The sequence below is a fragment of the Ursus americanus genome, chromosome 2 (assembly GCF_024610735.1).
Source record: "Ursus americanus isolate L20-20 chromosome 2, mUrsAme1.1.p, whole genome shotgun sequence".
NCBI classification, from domain to species: domain Eukaryota; kingdom Metazoa; phylum Chordata; class Mammalia; order Carnivora; family Ursidae; genus Ursus; species Ursus americanus.
In genome coordinates this window covers 15,944,796-15,969,718 of record NC_142128.1, presented here as the reverse complement: position 1 = coordinate 15,969,718, position 24,923 = coordinate 15,944,796, and the positions used below count along the sequence as shown (strand labels likewise).

Genomic DNA, 24,923 nt, shown 5'->3' with positions numbered 1-24,923 from the left:
GTGGTAACAGTAGATGGAAAACTTTTGCTATAAAGCTAAATGCCTTCTTAAATCAGAACTTTTGGTCAAGTACCTTGACTCAGATTATAGGTAGGGAGATATTTAAATATAAAATACAGCAGAAGAAGTCTGAATATTCAGAGACTTCGTCTAGATCCTAAAATTATCTAATGATAACCTATAAGTAATGAAATATTGCTCCTATTAGGTCCTTTTGCTATTTATTTCATTTGTATATTTTCTATATTGAAAACATTTCTGATTATTTGATTTTAATTTTTATAACTTGAACCTACAAAGCTATATATATATTGCCACTGTTTAAATTCCTGTGATACAGAACTCTTAAAATTTTTTTTAACGTTTTATAAAATCAAGCCTTTTTAAATATTTATTTCATAGATTTTATTTATTTTTTTAAAGATTTATTTATTTATTTTAGAGAGAGAGCAAGCATGAGTGGGGGGAGGGGCAGAGGGAGAGAAATCCTCAAGCAGACTCCCCACTGAATGTGGAGCCCAGCTTGGGGCTCGATTCCAGGACCCTGAGGTCACAACCTGAGTGGAAAACAAGAGTCAAACGCTCAACCAGCTGAGCCACCCATGCACCCCTTATGACGATGTCATAAAGTTAAATATGTATGTTTTTAAAAAAATACACTTGTCAGCAAAACTAAAAGGCAACCTATGGAATGGGAGAAGATATTTGTAAATGATTTATCAGATAAAGGGTTAGTATCCAAAATCTATAAAGAACTTATCAAACTCAACACCCAAGGAACAAAAAATGCAGTCAAGAAATGGACAGAAGACATGAACAGACATTTCCCCAAAGAAGACCTACACATGGCCGATAGACACTTGAAAAAACACTCCACATCACTTGCATCAGGGAACTACAAATCAAAACCACAATGAGATACCACTTCACACCAGTCAGAATGGCTAAAAGTAACAAGACAGGAAACAATAGATGTTGGTGAGGATGTGGAGAAAGGGGATCCCCTCTTACGCTGTTGGTGGGAAAACAGACTAGTGCAGCCACTCTGGAAAACAGTATGGAGGCTCCTGAAGAAGTTAAAAATAGAGCTACCCTATGACCCAGCAATTTCACTATTGGGTATTTATCCAAAGGATACAAACAGTGATCTGAAGGGGCACATGCACCCAAATGTTTATAGCAGTGATGTCCATAATGCTAAAATATAGGAAGAGCCCAGATGTCCAGTGACAGATGAATGGATAAAGAAGATGTGGTATATCTATAATGGAATATTACTCAGCCATCAAAAAGAATGAAATCTTGCCATACACAATGATGTGGATGGAGCTAGAGTGTATTATGCTAAGTGAAATAAGTCAGAGGAAGACAAATACCATATGATCTCACTCATAGGTGGAATTTAAGAAATAAAACTAATGAACAAAATAAGGGAAGGGAAGGAAAAACAAAATAAGATGAAAACAGAGAGGGAGAAAAATCATGAGAGACTCTTCACTCTAGGAAACAAACTGAGCGTTGCTAGAGGGGAGGTAGGTGGGGGGGATGGGGTAATTGGGTGACTGGCATTAAGGAGGGAACTTGATGTAATGAGCACTGGGTTAGTTATATGCAATTGATGAATCACTAAATTCTATCCCTGAAACTAATAATACAGTATATGTTAACTAAGTTGGATTTAAATGAAAAATTTTTAAAAAAATACAAAAAATACCCTTATCAGTTGGTGGCATGCATTGAAGTATTTCTGTATAAAATGAGGTGATATTCAGAATGTGCTTTAAATTTTTCAGAAAAAAAGTGGCAAAGAACGGAATAAAATAAGAGTAGAAAAATGTTGGTAATTTCAATCGAGTGATGGAAACATGAGGGGGTTGACTTATCTAGTCTGTCTCTACTTTTGAGTATGTTTCAAAATTTCCATGACAAAAAGCTTTTTTAAAAAGAAGAGTAAATAAAAAGGGGGTAAACTCTAATAAATCTGGCATTTCTATTAGGATGACGTTGGACTACATAGTGTCTAAGGATTTTTATTTTATTTTTTTAGTGTCTGAGAATTTTTTTAGAAACATAATCTTAAGGTAGAACCAGGTAACTGTCACTACTTCATGGTGTCTCTTCGGAACATGAACAAATACTTACCTGCCTTTTTGCCACCTGTCCCTGCCTAGAACCAGCTGCAGCCACACTCCCCACGCCTGACCTGTGATGGCGCCCCAGCCCAGGGCCAGAGCATTCAGAGCACCCGCTGTAGCATCAACCATCTCATCCTCCAGGGGGGTAACCAGGTCAGCCTCGGGTCTGCCCACCCCCCGCTCTCCTGCCCTCACCCTATCTCACTCCTTGGTGACCTCCCTCATGACTGCCTCTTCCTTAGATCACCTTCCTGGTCACCTTTGATGTCTCCCCCAAGGCCATGCTGGGAGACCGGCTGCTTCTGACGGCTAATGTGAGCAGGTGAGCTGGGGGTACTGAGACCTCCTTGCCCCCAGACTCCTCCTCTGGGGTCCTTGCCAACTAGGCTCTTCCTCTTTCTGCAGTGAAAATAACACTCCCAGGACCAACAAGAGCACCTTTCAGTTGGAGCTCATGGTGAAATATGCCATCTACACTGTAATCAGCAGGTACCATACCATGACCCCTCCATCACTCTGATGGGCCTAGGGAAGGGTTTCAGCCCCTGCAGCAGTTGAACCCCTGGGATATTCGGGTTTTATCACCACCCTTTCTATTGGTAGATGATACTGCTAGCACTTACTAATCAAGTATAGTGTTTATTGTGGGGCTAGCTACGATAATAATTGTGATACTATTACCATTACATCATACATTTAATAGAGGTTACTGTTCTTCTTTTTTAAAGATTTTATTTATTCCTTTGACACACACAGAGAGAGAGAGAGCACAAGTAGGCAGAGCGTAAGTAGAGGGAGAGGGAGAAGCAGGCTCCTCACTGAGCACAGAGCCCAATGCGGGGCTCAATCCCAGGACCCTGGGATCATGACCCAAGCCGAAGGCAGATGCTTAACTGCCTGAGCCACTCGGCCGCCCTGAGGTTACAGTTCTTAGAAGTCCTTCTTAAAAGCACCAAGATTGTCCTGGGTTTCCTGAGAAATGTGAGACATTTTCCTGTCTTGAGGTTCTTACAGCTTTGTGGGGGAGTGAGGTTCCCCTGATCCAAGGCAGAATCTCGTCAAGGAGCTCTCTGTGGTTCTGCACCCTGAGGCTATTATGAGTTTCCAAGAGCAGCTAGAGACGCCTTCAGGGGAGCCTCAGCTGAATGTTGAAGAGTCCAGAGCATTGAGCTTAGCCTGTGACTCTCAAAGGAGCCCTCGGCATTTGGCGTTGGTGTGAGACAATTCTTCATTGCAAGGAACAGATTGACACCCTGTAGGGCTTTTAGAGCTGCTGTTCCTCCTTTTCCCAGTCCCCTTTGAGAGGTATGGGGAGAATTGAGCTGCTTGCCGCAGGGGCCGAGTGTCAGGGAAAGGCTATATAAAGGAAAAAGACCTTAATTCTGCTCCAGGAGGGATAATAGAGGAGGTGTTTAAAATTCAGGAGTCCAATCATCTATTTGAGCATACACTTTCCTTCAATAAATACCTTCCTAGCCGCTGCTATGTTCTAAGCGCAGGGCTAGACTTGCTTTCTGTAAATTCATTGGACATTCAACAAAAGTTTATTGAGCCTCTATTATGTATAATCAAACCAGACGTAAGGACCTGCCCTTGTGCAATGTGTGCTCTCATGACGTACAAGCCCCTGTGGCTTAGTCTGGTTCATTCCCCTGTACTAGTTCTGCCCTTGTGACTCATTGGACATCCTCTTCCTTCCCAGGTTCACACTCTAATTCACACCTCCACACCAGGAGCTCTCAGCGGGCCAGCCCGGTGCATGCCCTGAGCTTGCTTGCTCAAGTGTGCACTGGGGACCCATAGCAAGGCCACGCTACCTCTAAGTGTATGTGGCCCTACAGTTCAGCTGCGTTCTGCTGATTTGACTCTGTGGGTGGGGACATTTAGAGAGGCCCATGGGATGAGGCTGGGGCATTTTGGGGGAGTTCCTCACAGAGGAGAGATGAGAGTTCAGAGTAGAAGTGGTCTAGAATTAGGACTGTGCAGGCAAAGGACAGGTACTTAAGAAGTGGAGCAGGAAGAGGCAGAGGTGAGACCACCCACCTGTTCAAGGGGTCAGGCTGGGCACTGGGTCTCCACACATGGGCCTGGGAGGGCCTTAGGAGGAATTGTTACGCTGAGATCCAGCCAACAGTCTACTCATAGACCTTCCTTCACCTCTAAGCCCCAGTCCCAGAAAAGCCAAGGAAACAGGAGAGGAGAGAAAGCCTGTGGGAGGCCACACGGGGGTCGTGATCAGTAGACATTTGTCAACAGCATCAACCTGAGTCTCTCCAAAACTCTGCTGTGTCGCATATGCATATCCAGTATCCTCTGGGCCTGTGAAAGCCAGAAAGGGAAACTAAGTCACAGAGAGGGATGGCCTGGCCCCTGCTCCCCAGGGAGTCAATGGCATAGCTCTGGGTCCCTTTCACTGTAGTCCTGCCCAAGCCCCTGGGCAGCTTTCTCTGTTGGGAGCTTCTGCAAGAACCTTGCACTCAGCTTGAAGCCTAGCCCTGCTCCATAAACACTCCCATTATCCAACATCAGCCATAGACTTCATTGAGGGCCACCCCAAGGCCCCACTGACTACCTATCCTGTCATGCTGCTAGCCAGAACCTCTTTAGGCGACCCCCGTGGAACTTAGAATCCATCTATGCCTCTTCTCTCACCAGCCATGAACAGTCCACCAAGTATCTCAACTTCTCAGCCTCAGACCAGAAGAAAAGCAGCCAGGCTCAGCATAGATACCGGGTAAATGATGCTGACTTAAGAGCAGGGGCTGTGGCAGGGGGCTGGGAGCCAGCAATTAGGGAGGAAAATGGGTTTTGGCATGGTCTTTGCCCTCAATGCCCTCTGTGCAGGTGAACAACCTGGGACAAAGGGACCTGCCGATCAGCATCATCTTCTCTGTGCCTGTGGAGCTGAATGGGGTACCTGTGTGGACAGAGTTAGAGGTCTTCCATCCCCAGGTACTGCAGGGCTGTGCACAGCTCATGCCCTTGACCTGAGTTCTCTGTGTCCCTCATGAATCCCTGATGGCCCCATTGAGATGCCTGCTGTATCTTTTCCTAGAACCCCTCCATTCAGTGCTCTTCAGAGAGAATAGTGCACACAGAGTCTGACTTCCTAAGGCACATTCAGAAGAATTCTCTGCTGGTAAGGAGGGCTCTGGGCCATTTCCACTTTAAGCCACACATGAGAGGAATTTAATTCAAGAATTAGTATTACATTTAGATGGCTGTCTGCTGAACAGCCCTCTTGAATTCAGATGGGGCTACTCTTCTCGTATCAGTCAGTTTCATGCTGTCTTCTACCTTTAAAACCACCTTTCTCTGGCGGATGTTACTTCTCTGTTCCTAGAACTGCTCCATCGCTGACTGTCTGAGGTTCCAGTGTGACTTCCCCTCCTTTGGCATCCAGGAGGAACTGGACTTCATCCTGAAGGGCAACCTCAGTTTTGGTTGGGTCAGCCAGGTGTGTGGGCCCAACAGCAGTCTTTTCCCTGAATTCAGGTGGTACCAAATGTGTCTGTGGCCACCCTCAAACCAGGACTTTATTTGAACTCTGAACCTTTCCCGGAGCTAGTCCCCAGCTCTTGCCCTTTTGTATTGCAGACATTGCAGAAGAAGGTATTGGTGGTGAGTGTGGCTGAAGTCACATTCAACAGGTCCGTGTATTCCCAGCTTCCAGGACAGGAGGCATTCTTGAGAGCTCAGGTAGCGACTCTGTGGTAGGAGTGGCCAGGCTGGTAAGAGGGCCCCTAATGCTAAATCTGTGGTGCTGTGCGGGAGGCTCAGAAGCCTGGAGGGAGGAAGGATGATGGTCCATCAGCAGGAGAGTTGTCCCTAACCACATGAGTGTGTCTGTATCCCACTTTTTGGAGAAAGGGAAGGAGGGGAGGGAGTCTAAAGTTAAACCTAGAAAGAGTCTGGGATAGCAAGAGTTCTGGTACTTTCTGATGAGGTCACCTCCATGCAGATAGAGACGGTGCTGGAGAAATATGAGGTCTACAACCCCCTCCCCATTATTGTGGGAAGCTCTGTGGGAGGACTGCTGCTGCTGGCTCTCATTACGGCCATCCTATACAAGGTGAGTGTTTCCGTCCTGCCATTGACACCACCAGCAATCTGATCCCGTTCTTTCTATAATGTAAGAAAGAGCTCAGCTTGGTTATAGGTGCATGTTCTTGCTAAGTCACTGCATGTGAGAGATCCCTTTCCACCTATGACGTCACCGGTTCCCAACTGTCCCCCATGTCCGTGCCTTCCTATCTGACTCTCAGGCCTCCTTGAATCGCTCTCCCTGTCTTTCCCACTCTCTTCTTCCTGTCTTTTGTACTCTCATCTTCCTCATACGTGTTTCCCTTCACGGCAAGTTGCCACATAAAAGCAATAGTTTGGGTTAGGTGTTGACACGCTACTGATTCTGTCTGTGACTGTAGGCAGTGTCTGATTCATGCTGGGCCTTGATCTCTCATTCTGAAGGTGATTCCACCCAGTTCACCAATCGTGGTAAAGTCTAATGACCCAGTGTGTCTCAAGATTCTAGCGCAGTGCTTGAACGAAGTAGGGGTTCCAGAAATCGTGATCCATCTCCCTCCCCAGCCATCTCTTTTCCTCTCTTCCACTGGATTTCCTGATTCTCTTTTCATTCATCCCCCACAGGTTGGCTTCTTCAAACGTCAGTATAAAGAAATGATGGCAGAAGCAAGTGGACAGACTGTCCCAGAAGATGGGACTTCAGGCCCTCAAGTTGCCCAATAAGAAACTACCTCCTATTGTCCCTTGGACCTGTTATCCTCTGAGAGGTTTCCTGGCCCTCTTACTCCCACCCAAGTTAGGCCTGCAGGGGGAGAAATGTTGCACATGAGGGAGGCTAGTATCAGGCTGCTTTCTTCCTCTGGGAGGATGCAATGTGTCCACACAAAGTGCCTCACCTGGGAAGGGCCATTTGTCTTATCACAGCTGTAACTGGAAACCCCAGAACAGGATCCTGACCATGCCCCTGGGTGGAATTGATTTGGATTTCTCCTTAGAAATACATGAACAGTAGCCTCAGGCTCCAGTCTCTCTTGCTTCACTTGCCACCAATGATCTCCAAATAGAAGGAGAAATAAAGAGTTTCCCAGGCCACAAAAACTAAAGGAATTTGTGACCAATAAACCAGCCCTGCAAGAAATATGAAAGGAGACTCTTTGAGTGGGCAAAGGATTAGAAAGGAACACAGAAAATATCCAGAAACAATGGGAAAACAAGCAATAAAATTGCACTAAATTCATATCTATCAATAATCACTCTGAATATAAATGAACTAAATGCTCTAATAAAAAGACATAGTACGTCAGAATGGATAAAAAGCAAGACTCATATATATACTGCCTACAAGAGTCTCATTTTAGACCTAAAGACATCCGCAGATTGAAAGTGAGGGGATGGAGAAACACCTGTCATGCAAATGGACATCAAAACAAAGCCAGAGTAGCTACACTTATATCAGATGTATCTGATATATCAGATATCAGACATGTATATCATGTCTTCTTAAGAAGACATGAAAAAGGGCACTATATCATAATAAAAGGGTCTACCCAACAAGAAGATGGGAGCACCCAAATATATAAAACAATAACGAACATAAAGAAACTCATTGATTATAATACAATAATAGTAGGGGACTTTAACATGCCACTCACCACAATAGACAGATAATCTAAACAGAAAATCAATAAGAAAACAATGGCTTTGAATGACACACTGGACCAGATGGACTTAACAGATATATTCAGGACATTTCATCTCAAAGCAACAGAATACACATTCTTCTTGAGTGCACACGGAACATTCTCCAGAATAGATTGGATGCTGGGTCACAAATCAGGACTCAACAAGTATGAAAAGATTGAGGTCATATCATCCATATTTTCTAATCACAATGCTATGAAACTTGAAGTCAACCACAAGAAAAAATTTGGAAAGACCAAAACTACATAGAAATCAAAGAACACTCTATGAAGAATGAATGGGTCATCCAGGAAAGTAAAGAAGAAATAAAAAATTGGAAACAAATGATAATGAAAACATGACAGTCCAAAACCTTTGGGATATAGCAAAACTGGTCTTTAAGAGGGAAGTATATATCAATACTTCAAGAAGCAGGAATATCTCAAATACACAACCTAACCTTACATGTAAAGTAGCTAGAGAAAGAACAACAAACCAAGACTGAAGCCAATAGAAGGAGGGAAATAATAAAGATTAGAGCAGAAATAAACGATACAGAAACAAACAAACAAAAAAATCCCCCAGTAAAATGGATTAATGAAACCAGGAGCTGGTTCTTTGAAAATAATTCATAAAATTGATAAACACCTAGCCAGACATATCAAGAAGAAAAGAGAAAGGAACCAAATAGATAAAATAATGAAAGAGGAGGGATCAAACCAACACCAAAAAATACAATTATGAGAATATCATGAAAAATTTCATAGCAACAAAAATCAGCAATCTGGAGGAAATGGATAAATTCCTAGAAACAAGTAAACCACCAACAGTGAAACAGGAAGCAATAGAAAATTTGAACTGGAAAAAAGAAGATGGTAGGGGAGTAGGGGACCCTATTTCAACCGGTCCCCTGAATTGAGCTGGATATCTATCAGACCATTCTGAACACCCATGAAATCAGCCTGACATGTAAGAAGCTATATCTGCATCTCTACAAACAGAATATCTACATCAGTGTGTCTCGGGAAATGAAGCGGGGAGCTATGATTTTGTGGGCAGATATCGGAACATGAATGGAAGGAGGAGGGAGCCTCCATGATCTTGCACGGAGGCAAAAGCTTCCCACACTGGGAACTGGGCACAGACTCGCAGACCGGTAGGGTAGCAGCAGGGAAAGGACTTTAGGGCAGCCCCCCAGAATGAAACTTGGAGCTTGGGGGCACACATGTGAACTGGGGGTGGCTGGCGGTGTTAGAAGCACAAAGGGCAGAGATGTGCCCAGCCCTGGGAGTGAGGGCTGGGAGTGCTGCTGTGGGTGCACAACCCAGGATGCTGCAGTTTTTTAGCAGCACAGAGGGTGTGGCCTGGAGAGCTCAGTGAAGAGCAGACTGCAAATCTCTCTGTTCTGAGACAGAGGTTTGGATACGGTCACTTCTGCTCTGACTCTCAGAAAAGACACAGAAAGCCACCAGGGAAAACCTCCAGAGAACAAAAGTCCCCCCAAACCGTTTCTCACTGAGCCCATCACCACCTCCCCCAAAGGGGGCAGGGCAGCTCTGCCCAAATGGGGTTGCCTGAGTAATAGCATGGCAGGCCCCTCCTCCAGAAGACAGGCTGGAAGAACAAGAGGCCAACAACCATAAGATCCCTATAAAATATGTGCATCTTGCTTGGGTTGTGGCCAATAATTTGGACTCTGTACAACTACCCCTCAACAGAATGTCTAAGAGAAGGAACCCTCAACAAAGGAAAGAATCAGAGACTGTGGCCTCTGCCACAGAACTAATAGATATGGATATAACCAAGATGTCAGAAATAGACTTCAGAGCAACAATTATCAAGGCGATATCTAGGCTTGAGAAAAATATTAACGACAATATAAAATCTCTAAGGGCAGAAATGAGATGTAATCAGGCCAAACTTAAAAATGCTGTGAATGAAATGCAGTCTAAACTGGATGCTCTGACTGCCAGGGTAAATGAGGCAGAAGAACAAATTCGTGAGTTAGAGGATAAGATGATAGAAAAGAAGGAAAAAGAGGTGGCATGGGGAAAATGAATCCAATTTCAAGAAATTAAGCTGAGGAGGATTATTGACTCAATGAAACATTTCAATATCAGAATTATCGGGATCCCTGAGAGGGTGGAGAAAGAGAGGGGTCTAGAAGAGATATTTGAGCAAATCATAGCTGAGAACTTCCCTAATCTGGAGAAGGAAACAAGCATTCATGTTCAAGAGGCAGAGAGGAACACTTCCTAGATGAATGAGAACAGACCAATGCCACGACATGTAATAGTACAATTTCTAAATCTTAGATCAAAGGAAACAATCTTGAAAGCAGCGAAGGGGAAGAGATTTTTTACGTACCAAGGGAGAAACATCAGAATAACGTCAGACCTGTCCACAGAGACCTGGCAAGCCAGAAAGGGCTGGCAAGACATATTCAGAACACTGAACGAGAAGAACATGCAGCCAAGGATACTGTATCCAGCAAGGCTGTCATTCAGAATGGAAGGGGAGATCAAGAGCTTCCAAGACTGGCAGAAACTGAAAGAATATGTGACCACCAAGCCAGCCCTACAAGAAATATTAAGTGTGCTTCTATAAAAGGAGAAAGACTGCAAGAGTGATACAGAACAGAAATTTACAGAGACAATCTATAGAAACAAGGACTTCACAGGCAACATGACGACATGAAAATCGTATCTCTCAATAATCACTCTCAATGTGAATGGCCTAAATGCTCCCATAAAATGAAACAGTGTTGCAGATTGGATAAAAAGATGTGACCCATCCATATGCTGTCCACAAGAGACTAATTTTGAACCTAAAGATATATCCAGACTGAAAGTGAAGGGATGGAGAACCATTTTTCATGCCAACAGAACTCAAAAGAAAGCTGGGGTAGCAATTCTCATATCAGACAAATTAGATTTTAAGCTAAGGACTGTAGTAAGAGATACAGAAGAACACTATATCATTCTTAAGGAGCCTATCCAACAAGAAGATCTAACAATTATAAATATCTATGCCCCCAACAGGGGAGCAGCCAACTACATAAGCCAACTGTTAACCAGAATAAAGAGACACATTGATAATAATACATTAACAGTAGGGGACCTCAACACTCCACTCTCAGCAACAGACAGATCATCTAAGCAGAAAATCAACAAAGAAACAAGAGCTTTGAATGACACATTGGACCAGATAGACCTCATGGATATATACAGGACATTCCACCCTAAAACAACAGAATACTCCTTCTCCAATGTACATGGAACTTTCTCCAGAATAGACCACATACTGGGTCCCAAATCAGGTCTCAACTGATAACAAAAGATTGAGATTATCCCCTGCATATTCTCAGACCACAATGCTTTGAAACTAGAACTCAATCACAAGAAGAAATTTGGAAGAAATTCAAATACTTGAAAGCTAAAGACCATCCTGCTTAAGAATGTTTGGGTCAACCAGGAAATTAAAGATGAACTTAAACAATTTATGGAAACCAATGAGAATGAAAACACATTGGTCCAAAACCTATGGAATACTGCAAAGTCAGTCCTAAGGGGGAAATACATAGCCATCCAAGCCTCACTCAAAAAAGTAGAAAGATCCAGAATACACAAACTATCTTTACACCTTAAAGAACTGGAGAAGGAACAACAAATAAAGCCTAAGCCACACACTAGAAGAGAAATAATTCAGATTAGAGCAGAGATTAATGGATTAGAAACCAGAAACACAGTAGAGCAGATCAACAAAACTAGAAGCTGGTTCTTTGAAAGAATTAATAAGATCAATAAACCACTGGCCAGACTTATACAAAAGAAAAAAGAAAGGACCCAAATTAATAAAATTATGAATGAAAGGGGAGAGATCATGACTAACAACAAGGAAATAGAAACAATTATTAGAAATTTTTATCAACAAGTATATGCCAATAAAGTAAGCAACCTGGAAAAAATGGATGCATTCCTGGAAACCTATAAACTACGAAGACTGAAACAGGAAGAAATTGACAACTTGAATAGACCAATAACTAATAACGAGATTGAAGCAGTAATCAGAAACCTCCCAAAAAACAAGAGTCCAGAGCCTGATGGCTTCCCTGGGGAATTCTACCAAACATTCAAAGAAGAAATAATACCCATTCTCCTGAAGTTGTTTCAAAAAATAGAAACAAAAGGAAAACTTCCAAACTCATTCTATAAGGCCAGCATTACCTTGTTCCCAAACCAGGCAAAGATCCCATCAAAAAGAATTACAGACCAATATCCCTGATGAACATGGATACCAAAATTCTTAACAAGATCTTAACTAATAGGAACCAACAGTACATTAAAAGGATTATCCATCACGACCAGGAGGGATTTATTCCTGGCATGCAAGGTGGTTCTACATTCGTAAATCAATCAGTGTGAAAGAACACATTAATAAGAGAAGAGACAAGAACCATATGAGCCTCTGAATTGATGCAGAAAAAGCATTTGACAAAATACAGCATCCTTTCCTGATTAAAACTCCTCAGAGTGCAGGGATAGAGGGTACATTCCTCAATTTCACGAAAACAATCTATGAAAAGCCCACAGCAAATATTCTCAATGGGGAAAAGCTGAGAGCTTTTCCCTTAAATTCTGGAACATGACAAGGATGCCCTTTCTCAGCAGTATTGTTCAACATAGTACTAGAAGTCCTAGAAATAGCAATTTGACAAGAAAAAGAAATAAAAGGCATTCAAATTGGAAAAGAAGTTAAACCTTCTCTCTTCGCAGATGACATGATACCTTATGTAGAAAACCCAAGACTCCACCTGCAAATTACTAGAACTCATACAGCAATTCAGCAAAGTGGCAGGATACAATAATCAATGCACAGAAATCAGTTGCTCTTCTATACACAAACAATGTAGAAAGAGAAATTAGGGAATCAATTCCATTTACAATAGCATGAAAAACCATAAGATACCTTGGAATAAACCTAACCAAAGAAGAACAGGATCTATATTCTAGAAACTACAGAACACTTATGAAAGAAATTGAGGAAGACACAAAAAGATGGAAAAACATTCCATGCTCATGGATTGGAAGAATAAACATCATTAAAATGTCTATGCTGCCCAGAGCAATCTATATGTTCCATGTCATCCCTATCAAAATACCAACGCCATTTTTCAATGTGCTGAAACAAACAATCCTAAAACTCCTATGGAGGCCAGAAAAGACCCTGAATCACCAAGGAAATGTTGAAAATGAAAAATAAAGCTGGGGGCATCATGTTGCCTGAATTCAAGCTATATTACAAAGCTGTGATCACCAAGACAGCATGGTACTGGCACAAAAACAGACACATAGATCAATGGAACAGAACAGAGAGCCCAGAAATGGACTTTCAGCTCTATGGTCAACTAATCTTCGACAAAGCAGGAAAAAACATCCCACAGAAAAAAGACAATCTCTTCAATAAATGGTGCTGGGAAAATTGGAAAGCTACATACAGAAGAATGAACTCGACCATTCTCTTACACCATACACAAAGATAAACTCAAACTGGATGAAAGACCCCAATGTGAGACAGGAATCCATCAAAATCATAGAGAAGAACATAGGCAGTGACCTCTTCGACATCGGCCACAGCAACTTCTTTCAAGACATGTCTCCAAAGGCAAGGAAAACAAAAGCAAAAACGAAGTTTTGGGACTTCATCAAGATAAAAAGCTTCTGAACAGCAAAGGAAACAGTCAACAAAACTAAGATGCAACCCACAGAATGGGAGAAGATATTTGCAAATGTCTTATCAGATAAAGGGCTGGTATCCAAGATCTATAAAGAACGTCTCAGACTCAACACCCAAAAAACAAATAATCAAGTAAAAAAATGGGCAGAACACATGAACAGACACTTTTCCAAAGAAGACATACGAATGGCTAACAGACAAATGAAGAAATGTTCAACATCATTATCAATCAGGGAAATTCAAATCAAAACCACATTGAGATACCAACTTACACCAGTTAGAATGGCAAAAAATTGACAAGGCAAAAAAGAACAAAGGTTGGAGAGGTTGTGGAGAAAGGGTAACCCTCTTACACTGTTGGTAGGAATGCAAGCTCGTACAGCCACTCTGGAAAACAGTGTGGAAGCTCCTCAAAATTTAAAAATAGAGGTACCTTATGATCCAGCAATTGCACTACTGGGTATTTACCCCAAAGATACACTTGTAGTGCAAAGGAGGGCCACACGCACCCCAGTGTTCACAGCAGCAATGTCCACAATAACCAAACTGTGGAAGGAGCCAAGATACCCTTCAATGGACAAATGGATAAAGATTTGGTCCATATGTACGATGGAATATTACTCAGCCATCAGAAAGGATGATTACCCACCATTTGTATCAACATGGATGGAACTGGAGGACATTATGCTAAGTGAAATAAGTCAAGCAGAGAAAGACAATTATCATATGGTTTCATTTATTTGTGGAACATAAGGAATAGCATGGAGGACATTAGGAGAAGGAAGGGAAAACTGAAGGGAGGAATTCAGAAGGGGAAACAAAGCATGAGAGATTATAGACTCTGGGCAACAAATTGAGGGTTTTAGAGGGGAAGGGGTGGGGGGATGGGTTAGCCCGGTGATGGGTATTAATGAGGGCACATATTGCACAGAGCACTGGGTGTTATACGCAAATGAGGAATCATGGAACATTACATCAAAAACTAATGATGTACTGTATGGTGACTAACATAACATAATTATAAAAAATTAAAATAAAAACCCAAAACAAGGTGGCTCTCTCATTTTGCATTCCCAACAGTAATGTATGAAGGTCCAGTTTCTCAACTTCCTTCCCAAACATTTGACATTATCTGTTTTTTACTTATAACCATTTTAGTAAGTGAGTCATGATTTGCATTTTGATTATGATTTTGATTTGCATTTTTCCGGTGACTGATGATGTTGAGCACCCTGTCATGCGCTGCTTATTGGTATATTTGTTGATGAAAAGTCTATTAAAGTATTTGACTATTTAAAAAAAAAGAAGAAAATTTGTACAGACCCATAACCAGGAAAAGAATCAAATCTGTATTCAAAAATATCCGAACAAAGTAAAGTCCAGGGCCACATGGCTTCCCAGGGGAATTTTACCAAATATTTAAAGAAGAATTAACACCTCTTCTTCCCAAAGTGTTCCAAAAAATAGAAAAGGAAGGCAAACTTCCAAACTCATTCGATGAGGCCAGCATTACCTTGAACCCAAAACAAGACAAAGACCCCACCAAAAGAGAATTACCAAAAAAGGCCAATATCCCTGATGAACATGGATGCAAAAATTCTCCCATTTAACGAATGTTAAAATAGTAAATAATTAAATAGTAAAATATCAAGGGTTGAATGTTAAATTTGCAAGTGTTAGAAGTTCCCTCCCCACCTCATCTGAGGCACTCACTGTCCTATTTCTATCCTCATAGATTAGTTTTGCCTATTTGTATGAGAGGAGCCCTGCCTTACGCAGCCTGGTGTCTGACTTCACTTCCTTATGACAAAGTTGAGATTCATCCCTGTTGTTACGTATATCCGTAGTCTGTTCTCTTTTATCACTGACTAGTCAGCCTATTGTATGACTACTAAGCCTTTTTGCCCATTTGATTATCCATTTATCTCTCTCTTTGTGAAAAAATGGATTGGGTAGAAAAACCATGTACTTTATTATTTTTTTTATTATGTTCAATTAGCCAACATATAATACATCATTAGTTTTTATGTAGTGTTCAATGATTCATTAGTTATGTATAACACCCAGTGCTCATCACCACACATGGCTTCCTTCCTTAATACCCATCAGCCGGTAACCCCATCTCCCAACCCCTCCCTTCTGTAACCCTCAGTTTGGTTCCCAGATTCCAGAGTCTTCATGGTTTGTTTTCTTCTCTGATTTTCCCCCATTCAGTTTTCCCTCCTCTCCCCCTGTGGTCCGCTGTTGGTGGGTATCCATATATCTCTTGATGGCATCTGCTTTTTTAAACAACACCTCACTTATGCTACCCCTGCCCCCCAACACTGCTATCTGAGGTGGAGGTCTGCCTCTCTCCAGGCTCATATTCATGCAGTGGGGCCTCTGCCGCCCTCTGTTTCACCCCTTCCACTTCTATGCAGCTGGTTTCTGAGGCCCCAGAGGGGTCCCGGGTCGCCCTGGGTACCAACTGGGTCTCAAGGACTGGGGGAGGGTGGTCTTCTGGGAAAGGCAGGCCCTGGAGAAGGAAGCCAGATCTACAGAGGTGGTGGTGGTGGGAGAGTATAGGGGATTTTCCCCAACGGCATCTTTGGCCTCCTGCCCCTGCCTCTGTTCTATGATTAACCAAGAACTTCCTGACTGTGCTCCTCCTTCTGTTACTTCAAGGCCCTGAGTCAGTATTTTAACTCTCCCCCAGGGCACTGCGTGCCCTTCAGTGCTCTACTGCTCCTCTCTTCACTTCTCCAATGCTTGCTCAGTGATGGCTTTTGGAATTCTGCTTCTCCTGGGCGGTGAGTGGAGACCCTCAGGGTTGGGAGAAGCCTGGTGGAGCCATCTCTGTCTGGTAGGGTAGGCTGGGGCTGGTGGTTAGCTCATAGAGCTCTCTGGAGGAGCTGAGGACAGGGGAGGGCCCTAGTGTCCAGAGCTTGTGTGGAAGGAGGAATGGCCTGGAATCAAGGGACGGTCATGACCTGAGCAAAGATGAGAGAAGATGGACTTGTAGGCTATGCTTGGGTGGAGGATGAGCTCCCTCTCCACGATTCCTCCTGTGGGGGTTCTGGTGTGTGTGGTATGGGGGACAGGAGTCTGCCCCAGGGCCCCAGGGGGAAGGCCATAGGAGTCACTGGGGGGGGGGGGGGATATTGGATATCACCTCTTTGGTCCCCCATGTCCCTCAAGTCTTGATTTCAGGTACACTGTCCTGCTGCCAAGAGAATAGTCTGAAATCAAAAACTGTATCAGGACCACATTCGTGTGTCATTTGAAATCATTTGAATGTCAGTTAAAAATCAGATTGAACACAAAGTCCAGATTGTCAGCTTCTCTTGAGAAATGGGACTGTCCGGAGCTCTGAACACTAGAGCTTGGTAACGGCTACTTCCTTTAAAAGAGCCCAACCTGTAAGTGCCCATAATTCCCTGGTGCTCACACCTATCCACATCACTCACTGATGTCACCTGTCTGGCCTCTGAGGCATTTGAGTCTGAGACACTTGTCACCCTCCTACTTGTCAGGTCGTAGAGTCTGTTTTCAGACTCAGACACAGATCATTCTTTGAAAGGAAGATGTAGAGAGTTTGACCTTTTCTTTGCTAAATTGAATGCCTTTTATTTCTTTTTGTTGTCTGATTTCTGAGGCCAGGACTTCTAGTACTAATAGTGATGAGAGTGAATATCCCTGTCCTTACCATAAGGGAAAAGTTCTCAGTTTTTCCCCATTGAGAATAATATTCACTTAGATGGCTTTTATGATGTTGAGGTATGTTCCCTCTATTCCTATACTTTGAAGAGGTTTAATCAAGAAAGGTTGCTGTATTTTGTCAAATGCTTTTCCTGCATCAATTGACAGGATCAGATGTTTCTTGTCTCTTCTTTTATTAATGCGATCTATCACATTGATTGATTTGTGAATGTTTAACCACCCTTGCATCCCAGGAATAAATCCCACCTGGTCATGGGGAATAATCCTTTTAATATACTGTTGGATACTGTTGGCAAGGATCTTGGTGAGTTTTTTGGCATCAATGTTCATCAGGGATATAGGTCTGCAATTCTCCTTTTTGGTGGGGTCTTTGCCTGATTTTGGGATCAGGGTAATGCTGGCCTCATAGAATGAATTTGGAAGTTTTCCTTCTGTTTCTATTTTTTTGAAACAGCTTCAGTAGAATAGGTATGATTTCTTCTTTAAATGTTTGGCAGAATTCCCCTGGGAAGCCATCTGGCCCTGGACTTTTGTTTTTTGGGAGATTTTTGATTACTGCTTCAATTTCCTTGCTGGTTATTGGTCTGTTCAGATTGTCTATTTCTTCCTGTTTCAGTAAGGTCTTGGTAGTTTATAAGATTCTAGGAATGCATCCATTTCTTGCAGGTTGCTTAATTTATTGGCATATAGTTGCTGGTAATAATTTCTAATAATTGTTTCTATTTCCTTGTATTAGTCGTGATCTCTTCTCTTTCATTTATGATTTTATTAATTTTGGTCCTTTCCCTTTTCTTTTGGATAAGTCTGGCCAGTGGTTTATTGATCTTATTAATTCTTTTAAAAAGCCAGATTCTAGGTTTTTTTCATCTGTTCTACTGTTTTTCTGGTTTATATTTCATCGATTTCTGCTCTAATCTTTATTATTTCTCTCCTCTTGCTTGTCTTAGGTTTATTTGCTGTTTCCTCTCCAGGTCCTTTTGGTGTAAGGTTAGCTTACGCATTTGGGATTTTTCTAATTTTTTTCTACTGTTTTGAGAGAGGCTTGGATGGCTATGTACATCCTCTTAGGACCGCCTTTGCAAAATCCCATAGGTTTTGGACTAATGTGTTTTCATTCTCATTAGTTTCAATGAATTGTTTAAGTCCTTCTTTAATTTCCTGGTTGACCCATCCATTCTTTAGTAGGGTGCTCTTTAACTTCCAAGTGTTTGAGTTCCTTCCAAATTTCTTCCTGTGATGGAGTTCCAGTTTCACAGCATTGTGGTCTGAACATAGGCAGGGGATAATCTCAATCTTTTGGTATCAGTTGAGACCTGATTTGGGACCCAGTATGTGGTCTATTCTGGAGACAGTTCCATGTGCACTCGAGAAGAATGAGTATTCTGTTGTTTTAGGATGGAATGTTCTGTATGTATCTATGAAGTCCATTTGGTCCAACGTGTCATTCAAAGTTCTTGTTTCTTTGTTGATCTTCTACGTAGATGATCTGTCCTTTGCTGTGAGGAGTGTCAACATTTCCTACTATTAATGTATCATTATCAATATGTTTCTTTATTGTAGTTATTAATTGGTTTATATAATTGGCCTTTCCCATGTTGGGGGTCTAGATATTTACAATAGTTAGATCTTCTTGTTGGATGGACCCTTTAACTATGATATAGTGTCCCTCTATATCTTTTACTATGGTCATTGGTTTAAAATCTAAGTTGTCTGATATCAGGATTGCTACCCCAGCTTTATTTTGAGGTCCATTGGTGTGGAAAATTGTTCTCCGTTCCCTTGCTTTCAATCTGGAGGTTTTTAGGTTCAAAATGAGTCTCTTGTAGACAGCATATTGATGGGTCCTGCTTTTTTTTACTATCCAATCTCAAATTCTGTGTCTTTTGATGGGAACATTCAGTCCATTTACATTCAGAGTAACTATTGAAAGATATGAATTTAGTGCTATTGTATTGCCTGTAAAGTGCCTGTTTCTGTAGATTTTCTGTTTCTTTCTGGTATATGTGACTCTGGGAGTCTCTCTTCACTTACAGAATCCCCCTTAATATTTCTTGCAGGGCTGGCTTGGTGGTCACATAGTCTTTCAGTTTCTGTCTGTCCTGGAAGCTCTTGATCTCCCCTTCCATTCTGAATGACAGCCTTGCTGGGTGAAGTATTCTTGGCTGCATGTTCTTCTCATTTAGTACCCCGAATATATCTTGCCAGCCCTTTCTGGCTTTCCAGGTTTCTGTGCAGAAGTCTGATGTTATTCTGATGTTCCTCCCTCCATATGTAAGGAACCTCCTCTCCCTAACGACTCTCAGGATTGTTGCTTTTGCTGTAAGATTTGCAACCTTCACTACTGCATGTCAAGGTGTTAATCTATTTTTATTGATTTTGGGAGGTGTCCTCTCTGCCTCTTAGACACGAATGCTTGTTTCCTTCCCAGATTAGGGAAGTTCTCAGCTATGATTTGCTCAAATATGCCTTCTAGTCCTCTCTCTATCCCTCTGGATCCCAATAATTCTGACACTGGAACGTTTCAGGGCATCATTAAATTCTCCACGCCTTTTTTCATGGGCTATTAGTTGTCTATCTCTGTTTTCCTCAACTTCCTTCCTTTCCATCAGTTTATCTTCTAGATCACTTATTCTTTCTTCTGCCTCATTGACCCTAGCTGTTAGAGTATCCAGTTTAGACTGCATCTTATTCATAGCATTTTTAAGTTTGGCCTGATTAGATCTCATTTCTGCCCTTAGAGATTCTATATTGTCACTTATGCTTCTGTCAAGCCTAGCCATTGACTTTATGATTGCTATCCTTAATTCTATCTCTGACATCTTACTTATATCCATATCGATTAGCCCTGTGGCAGAGAACACTGCCTCTGGTTCTTTTTTTTTTGGTGTGAGTTCCTCCTTGTTGTCATTCTGTCCAGAGAATAATGGATGGGCGAATGAACAGGTCGAAAATATCAACCATGCCCCAAGCAAGATGCACCCTAGAAAAATCTGGAGTGGTTGCAAGCCACCACAGAAAAACAAAAAAGTCAAAATGAAACACGAAGATAAAATTTTAAAAAGGGGGGAGGGGAAGAGAGACTATAATCTTGCAGTGTGGACAAATCAGGGTGATATCCACCTGTCCCTGGGTGAATTTTGGTCTGTGTGTTAGAAGACACTACATCCCAAAATTGCAAGGAAAGTGTGTGTATATATATATATATATATATAATATATATATACTTTATATATATATATATATACTTTATATATATATATACTTTATATATATATACTTTATATATACTTTATATACTTTATATATATATACTTTATATATACTTTATATACTTTATATATATATATATGACTATGAAATATAAGTTGGTATAATAAGCATCTAGGTGAAATGGGAAGAAGATATAAAGAAAAAAAAGAGAAAAAGAAAAAAAGGAAAAGGAGAATTTTATCTGAAAAGTAAATGAGTTGTGAGGCAACACCTGGAGTTCAATATACTCTTTTCCCCTGGTGTTCCAATTTTACTCTTGTGGGATCCATAGGCTTGTCCTCCATCTGTTCTTCCAGACTGTCTTCTGGGGCAGGGGCCTGCCCTTCTGTTTCTCAGGTTTCCCTGCCTGGGTGGAGTTGTCCCAACCCCCATCAGGGGGATGGGCTCAGGGCAAACTGGTCCTCTGTGTGACTTTTGTTCCCTGGAGGCTTTCTGCACCTCTTCAGAGGATCAGAGCAAAAATGGCGGTGCCCAAACCTCTGGCCAGAGCAGAAAGATCACAGTCTGCCCTCTTTAATAAACCCTCCGGGACAAACAGTGTCCACTTCCGTGTGCGCCCAACACTGCAGGCTCCTGTGGTGTGTGACCACAGCAACTCTCTCAGAGGTAGTCCCAGGGGCCTGGCAATGCCACTGACCTTTGTGACGCTAAAACCCTGAGTGGTGGCAGGCTCATGCCCGCACACCCAAAGCTCCAGGATCATGTCTAGGTGCTGCCCTAACATCCTTTCTGGGCTGCTATCGTCCTGTGAGTTTTTTCCAGTCTCAGGTGCGGGTTCCAGTTCTTTTCAGGCTGCTCAGGAAAAGAGCAATTACTGACCATCTTGGCTCATGGTTCATGGCGACCTGAGCTGAGAGTCGCCTCCTGGGCTCGCTGACTATATCCTGCTTCTCGGCTCCACTGCTCGGGCACTCTGCCGGTTCAGGCACTCCTGTTTGCTCTGTGACTCCTCGGATCCTGAGACCATAATGACCTACATAGAATTCTGCCTTTTCATTTCCAGAGCCCTTTGCAGAGAGGGATGTCTCTCACTAGAGCAGATTTTTAAGGGTTCCGATTTGGGGTGTTACATGACTTTCAAGGAGCCGGCTTATGGAGGCTCCCTCCCCCTTCTGTTTATCTTCCTATATCTTCTCTCGGATTCACAACTCCGCACACCCTACCTTGCAAAAAGCAGTCATTTTCCTGATTGTAGAGATCCAGATATATATTCTTACACCTCAGGCTGATTCTGTGGGTGTTCAAAATGGTTTGGTAGATATCCAGCTAAATTCAGGGGACCAGTGGAAACAGGGTCCCCTACTCTTCTTCCATCTTGCCTCCCTATCTGAAGTAATTATCAATCATGCCTCTTTCACTCATGGAAGGCCTCGTTAGGGGACATGCATGATCCAAGAGACCAGGGGGCGACAGGCTCAATTTCAGATTGTGGATATCCTTTGAAATGTCCTTGAGGGGACATTTTTCTGGACCGTCGCTCTTTGTAGTGGTTTGATTATTTCTGAGGGAGAGAGAGAGAGAGAGACAGAAATCACATAGATGGCAAATCAGGAAACAAAAGAAAAAGAGAACACCCTTCTCCTGGGTGCATGAGCTGGGCTGGGATCAAGATCCCAAGAAGTCAGGGGTCCAGAGGAGATGAAGCTTTTCTGACTGTTACTCCTACCCCCGCCTCCCTCTCCATATTCCTCAGTCCTGGCTTCTTATCATGGATTCAACCTGGATGTGGAAGAGCCCATGGTCTTTCAAGAGGATGGAGCTAGCTTTGGACAGAGCGTGGCCCAATTCGGCAGATCTAGGTAGGCCGTGCCCATCCCCCACCTCTATCCCTTCACTCTGCAGGCAAATGGCTGACCATGGCATGCTCAGGGGGTGTCCTGGAGGAAGGGCAGCATGGGCAAGAAGCCTGTCCCTCACTCCTCCGAGGCCCCTGACACCGCTACTACCAACTATTCACAATCCCAGGAGGGACTACAAACTCTGGACAAGACAGTGCTTCAGGACGGAGGTCTTGCATCTGTCCTTCTGTGACCAGTACAGTCACCCTTGCACTTGGAGTGATGTTTTGCAGCCTTCCTCTTGAAACGATGAGTAATTTAATCTTAGCATTTGTGTATTGTAAGTAAAATTGATGGGACAGTGGAGATGTGCTGGGGGCTTGGAGCCTTGGCTCACATGCAGCCCAGCCTCTGGGGGATGTTTCTCAGCTGCCACCCTCAGCCCGTGGCACGAGCTGAGCAAGGTCAGGGCTGGCTGAGACACAGGGTTCTCCCAGTCCTATGAGGGTTTGCACTACCAGGACAGGTAGGAAGGAGGACTGGAAAAAAAAAAAAAAGAAAAAGAAAAAAAAAGGAAAAAACCTTTTTTCCATGAACAAGAGGTCCCACATTTTTATTTCACTCTGGGACCGGCAAATTATGTACCCCGCCCTGCCTCCAGAAGCTTCCATTCTCAGGTCCCAGCGACAGGGACCCAAATGTTGAAGTTACCATGTGATGCAAGCATAACCAAAGTTTGGAAGGCATAGGAAGGGAGAGATCAAACCCAGGAGGGAATTCCACGAAGGCTTCACAGAGGAGGTGGCATTGGCAATGAGCCTGAGAATGCAAAAGATTCAGCTGGCCAAGAAGTAGCATGTTGAGGTCGCTGAGTTCTCCATGCACGTCCATCCCTCCTCCTCATCCAGCTGGCAGGCTGGGACATGGAGGCAAGTGGCAGGTGCCAGAGTTTTGCTTTTTGTTTGTTTGTTTTGAATATGGAGCTCAAAAAATGAAGTGCACAAAGTTTGAAAGGTCCAACTCAATGAATTTTTCTTATGTGTATCACCAGTAACTGCTGCCTGATAAAGGTGGAGAAGATCGTCAGCCCCCTCCCCGGGTTCCCTTGGGCCCTTCCCAATGATGAAAAACCCAACAAATCCAAAAATAGTCATTGCCCCAGTTTCATCACTGTCAGTTTGTGCTCAGGCCCGATTTAAAAAATACATATATGTTTATATACATAGACATATATATACATATGTTTATATACGTAAGTTTGGTTGACCATTGCTCACCAGTATTTCCAATGAAGTAAATAATATACACTGGATGGCATTCTGATTGCTACAAAGTTATTGTTTTTCCTGGTTTCTGCTGAATCGTAGCCCAAATACTGAAAAGTCTACGTGTGAGGAATGGTGGGGTACAGAAAAGCAAGCAGACCATCTTAAACAGATGTAACGTTTGTTCACCCATTTCGGCCAGCAGGTACTAGACTGCTGTGTCTCTATCATCTGTTTAGTTTTCTATCAACAATTCGTAGACACACAGGGATTTCAGCTTTCCATAAAGGGATAGCTTTCTAGAAAGAGCCTTTAAATACTAATTTAACGAGGCTTGCTTGTCTGATTAATTAAAAGACACAAACATTCATCTGGCTATCTCACCTGAGTGCAGAGGTTGTCAGTGGATCTAATTTTTTATGCAAGATTAAAAAATTCTCTCCTTTCAAAGAGTTTTGCAAAACTTGTTGCACTTCTATGACTGTAGATTTTGATGTGGATTCTGATACCGCTGCTTTAAATTGTCCCACTTAAATTATTTATATTTAAATTGTCCAGTTAATTACAGAATCATCGATTTGTCTTGATAACTTCTGGCTTTAGCAGATTTTCCTTGTAACTTGAGGTGATCTATTTCTCGGGTGGCTCAGAACAATGGCACTCCAAAAACAAAATGCACTTGCCCATGGTGGGGAAATGCTATTTTGTTTTGAATAGTTTTATTTTTGGTGAATGCTAAAAACACAAGAACACTCAAACCATTTGTATATATAAAGACACATCTATTTCTGTATACACACACACACACACACACACACACACACACACAAAGTCCAGCACGGTCCTTCGGCACGTGTGGGGTAAAATCAGGCCCTGTTATTTGAAGCCTCATGAGTGGCAAATGCCAAGAGCTTCGCTCTCAAAGTCTCACTTCCTATTACACAGCGATACTTCCTCACCCTCAGCGTCCTGTGCCCTTACCCCTCCTGCAACTGTATGTCATGCTTGTGCCTTCAGAGTCGTGGTGGGAGCCCCCCTGGAGGTGGCGGCGGTCAACCAAACAGGACGGTTGTACGACTGTGTGGCTGCCACTGGCCTATGTCAACCCATCCCCTTGCACAGTGAGTGACTCCACCCAGGCATTGCGACCCTCAATCCTCCTCTCCTGCAGTGCCCCCTCCTTAGTCTCCAGCCCTGACTCTGCCCCCAAATGGGGGTGTGTCCGTGATCCTGTGTGTCTGCCCTCTCAGCACCCCCAGAGGCCGTGAACGTGTCCCTGGGCCTGTCCCTGACAGCCTCCACCGATCGCTCCTCGCTGCTGGTAAGTTTCCCTGGGT

General features: G+C 42.9%; 2 protein-coding genes across 3 annotated transcripts in view; both read left to right on the top strand.

The window, feature by feature from the left end:
• Positions 1-7,395, top strand: part of LOC123784683 (integrin alpha-X) — a 48,324-nt gene extending 40,929 nt beyond the window's left edge. The window contains exons 22-31 of the mRNA XM_045786083.2: positions 2,172-2,288; positions 2,378-2,457; positions 2,541-2,624; positions 4,791-4,869; positions 4,980-5,087; positions 5,191-5,274; positions 5,479-5,592; positions 5,733-5,834; positions 6,097-6,207; positions 6,783-7,395. Of these exons, the coding sequence (XP_045642039.2) occupies positions 2,172-2,288; positions 2,378-2,457; positions 2,541-2,624; positions 4,791-4,869; positions 4,980-5,087; positions 5,191-5,274; positions 5,479-5,592; positions 5,733-5,834; positions 6,097-6,207; positions 6,783-6,881 (978 nt within the window). The 3' untranslated portion in view covers positions 6,882-7,395. The remainder of the gene's footprint in view (positions 1-2,171; positions 2,289-2,377; positions 2,458-2,540; positions 2,625-4,790; positions 4,870-4,979; positions 5,088-5,190; positions 5,275-5,478; positions 5,593-5,732; positions 5,835-6,096; positions 6,208-6,782) is intronic.
• Positions 7,396-16,258: 8,863 nt separating this feature from the next.
• ITGAD (integrin subunit alpha D) overlaps positions 16,259-24,923 on the top strand; it is a 36,214-nt gene continuing 27,549 nt past the window's right edge. For both annotated transcript variants that reach the window (XM_045786084.2, XM_087868545.1), the window contains exons 1-4: positions 16,259-16,363; positions 22,237-22,342; positions 24,604-24,707; positions 24,837-24,907. In XM_045786084.2, coding sequence (XP_045642040.2) covers positions 16,333-16,363; positions 22,237-22,342; positions 24,604-24,707; positions 24,837-24,907 — 312 coding nt within the window. In that variant the 5' untranslated portion in view covers positions 16,259-16,332. The remainder of the gene's footprint in view (positions 16,364-22,236; positions 22,343-24,603; positions 24,708-24,836; positions 24,908-24,923) is intronic.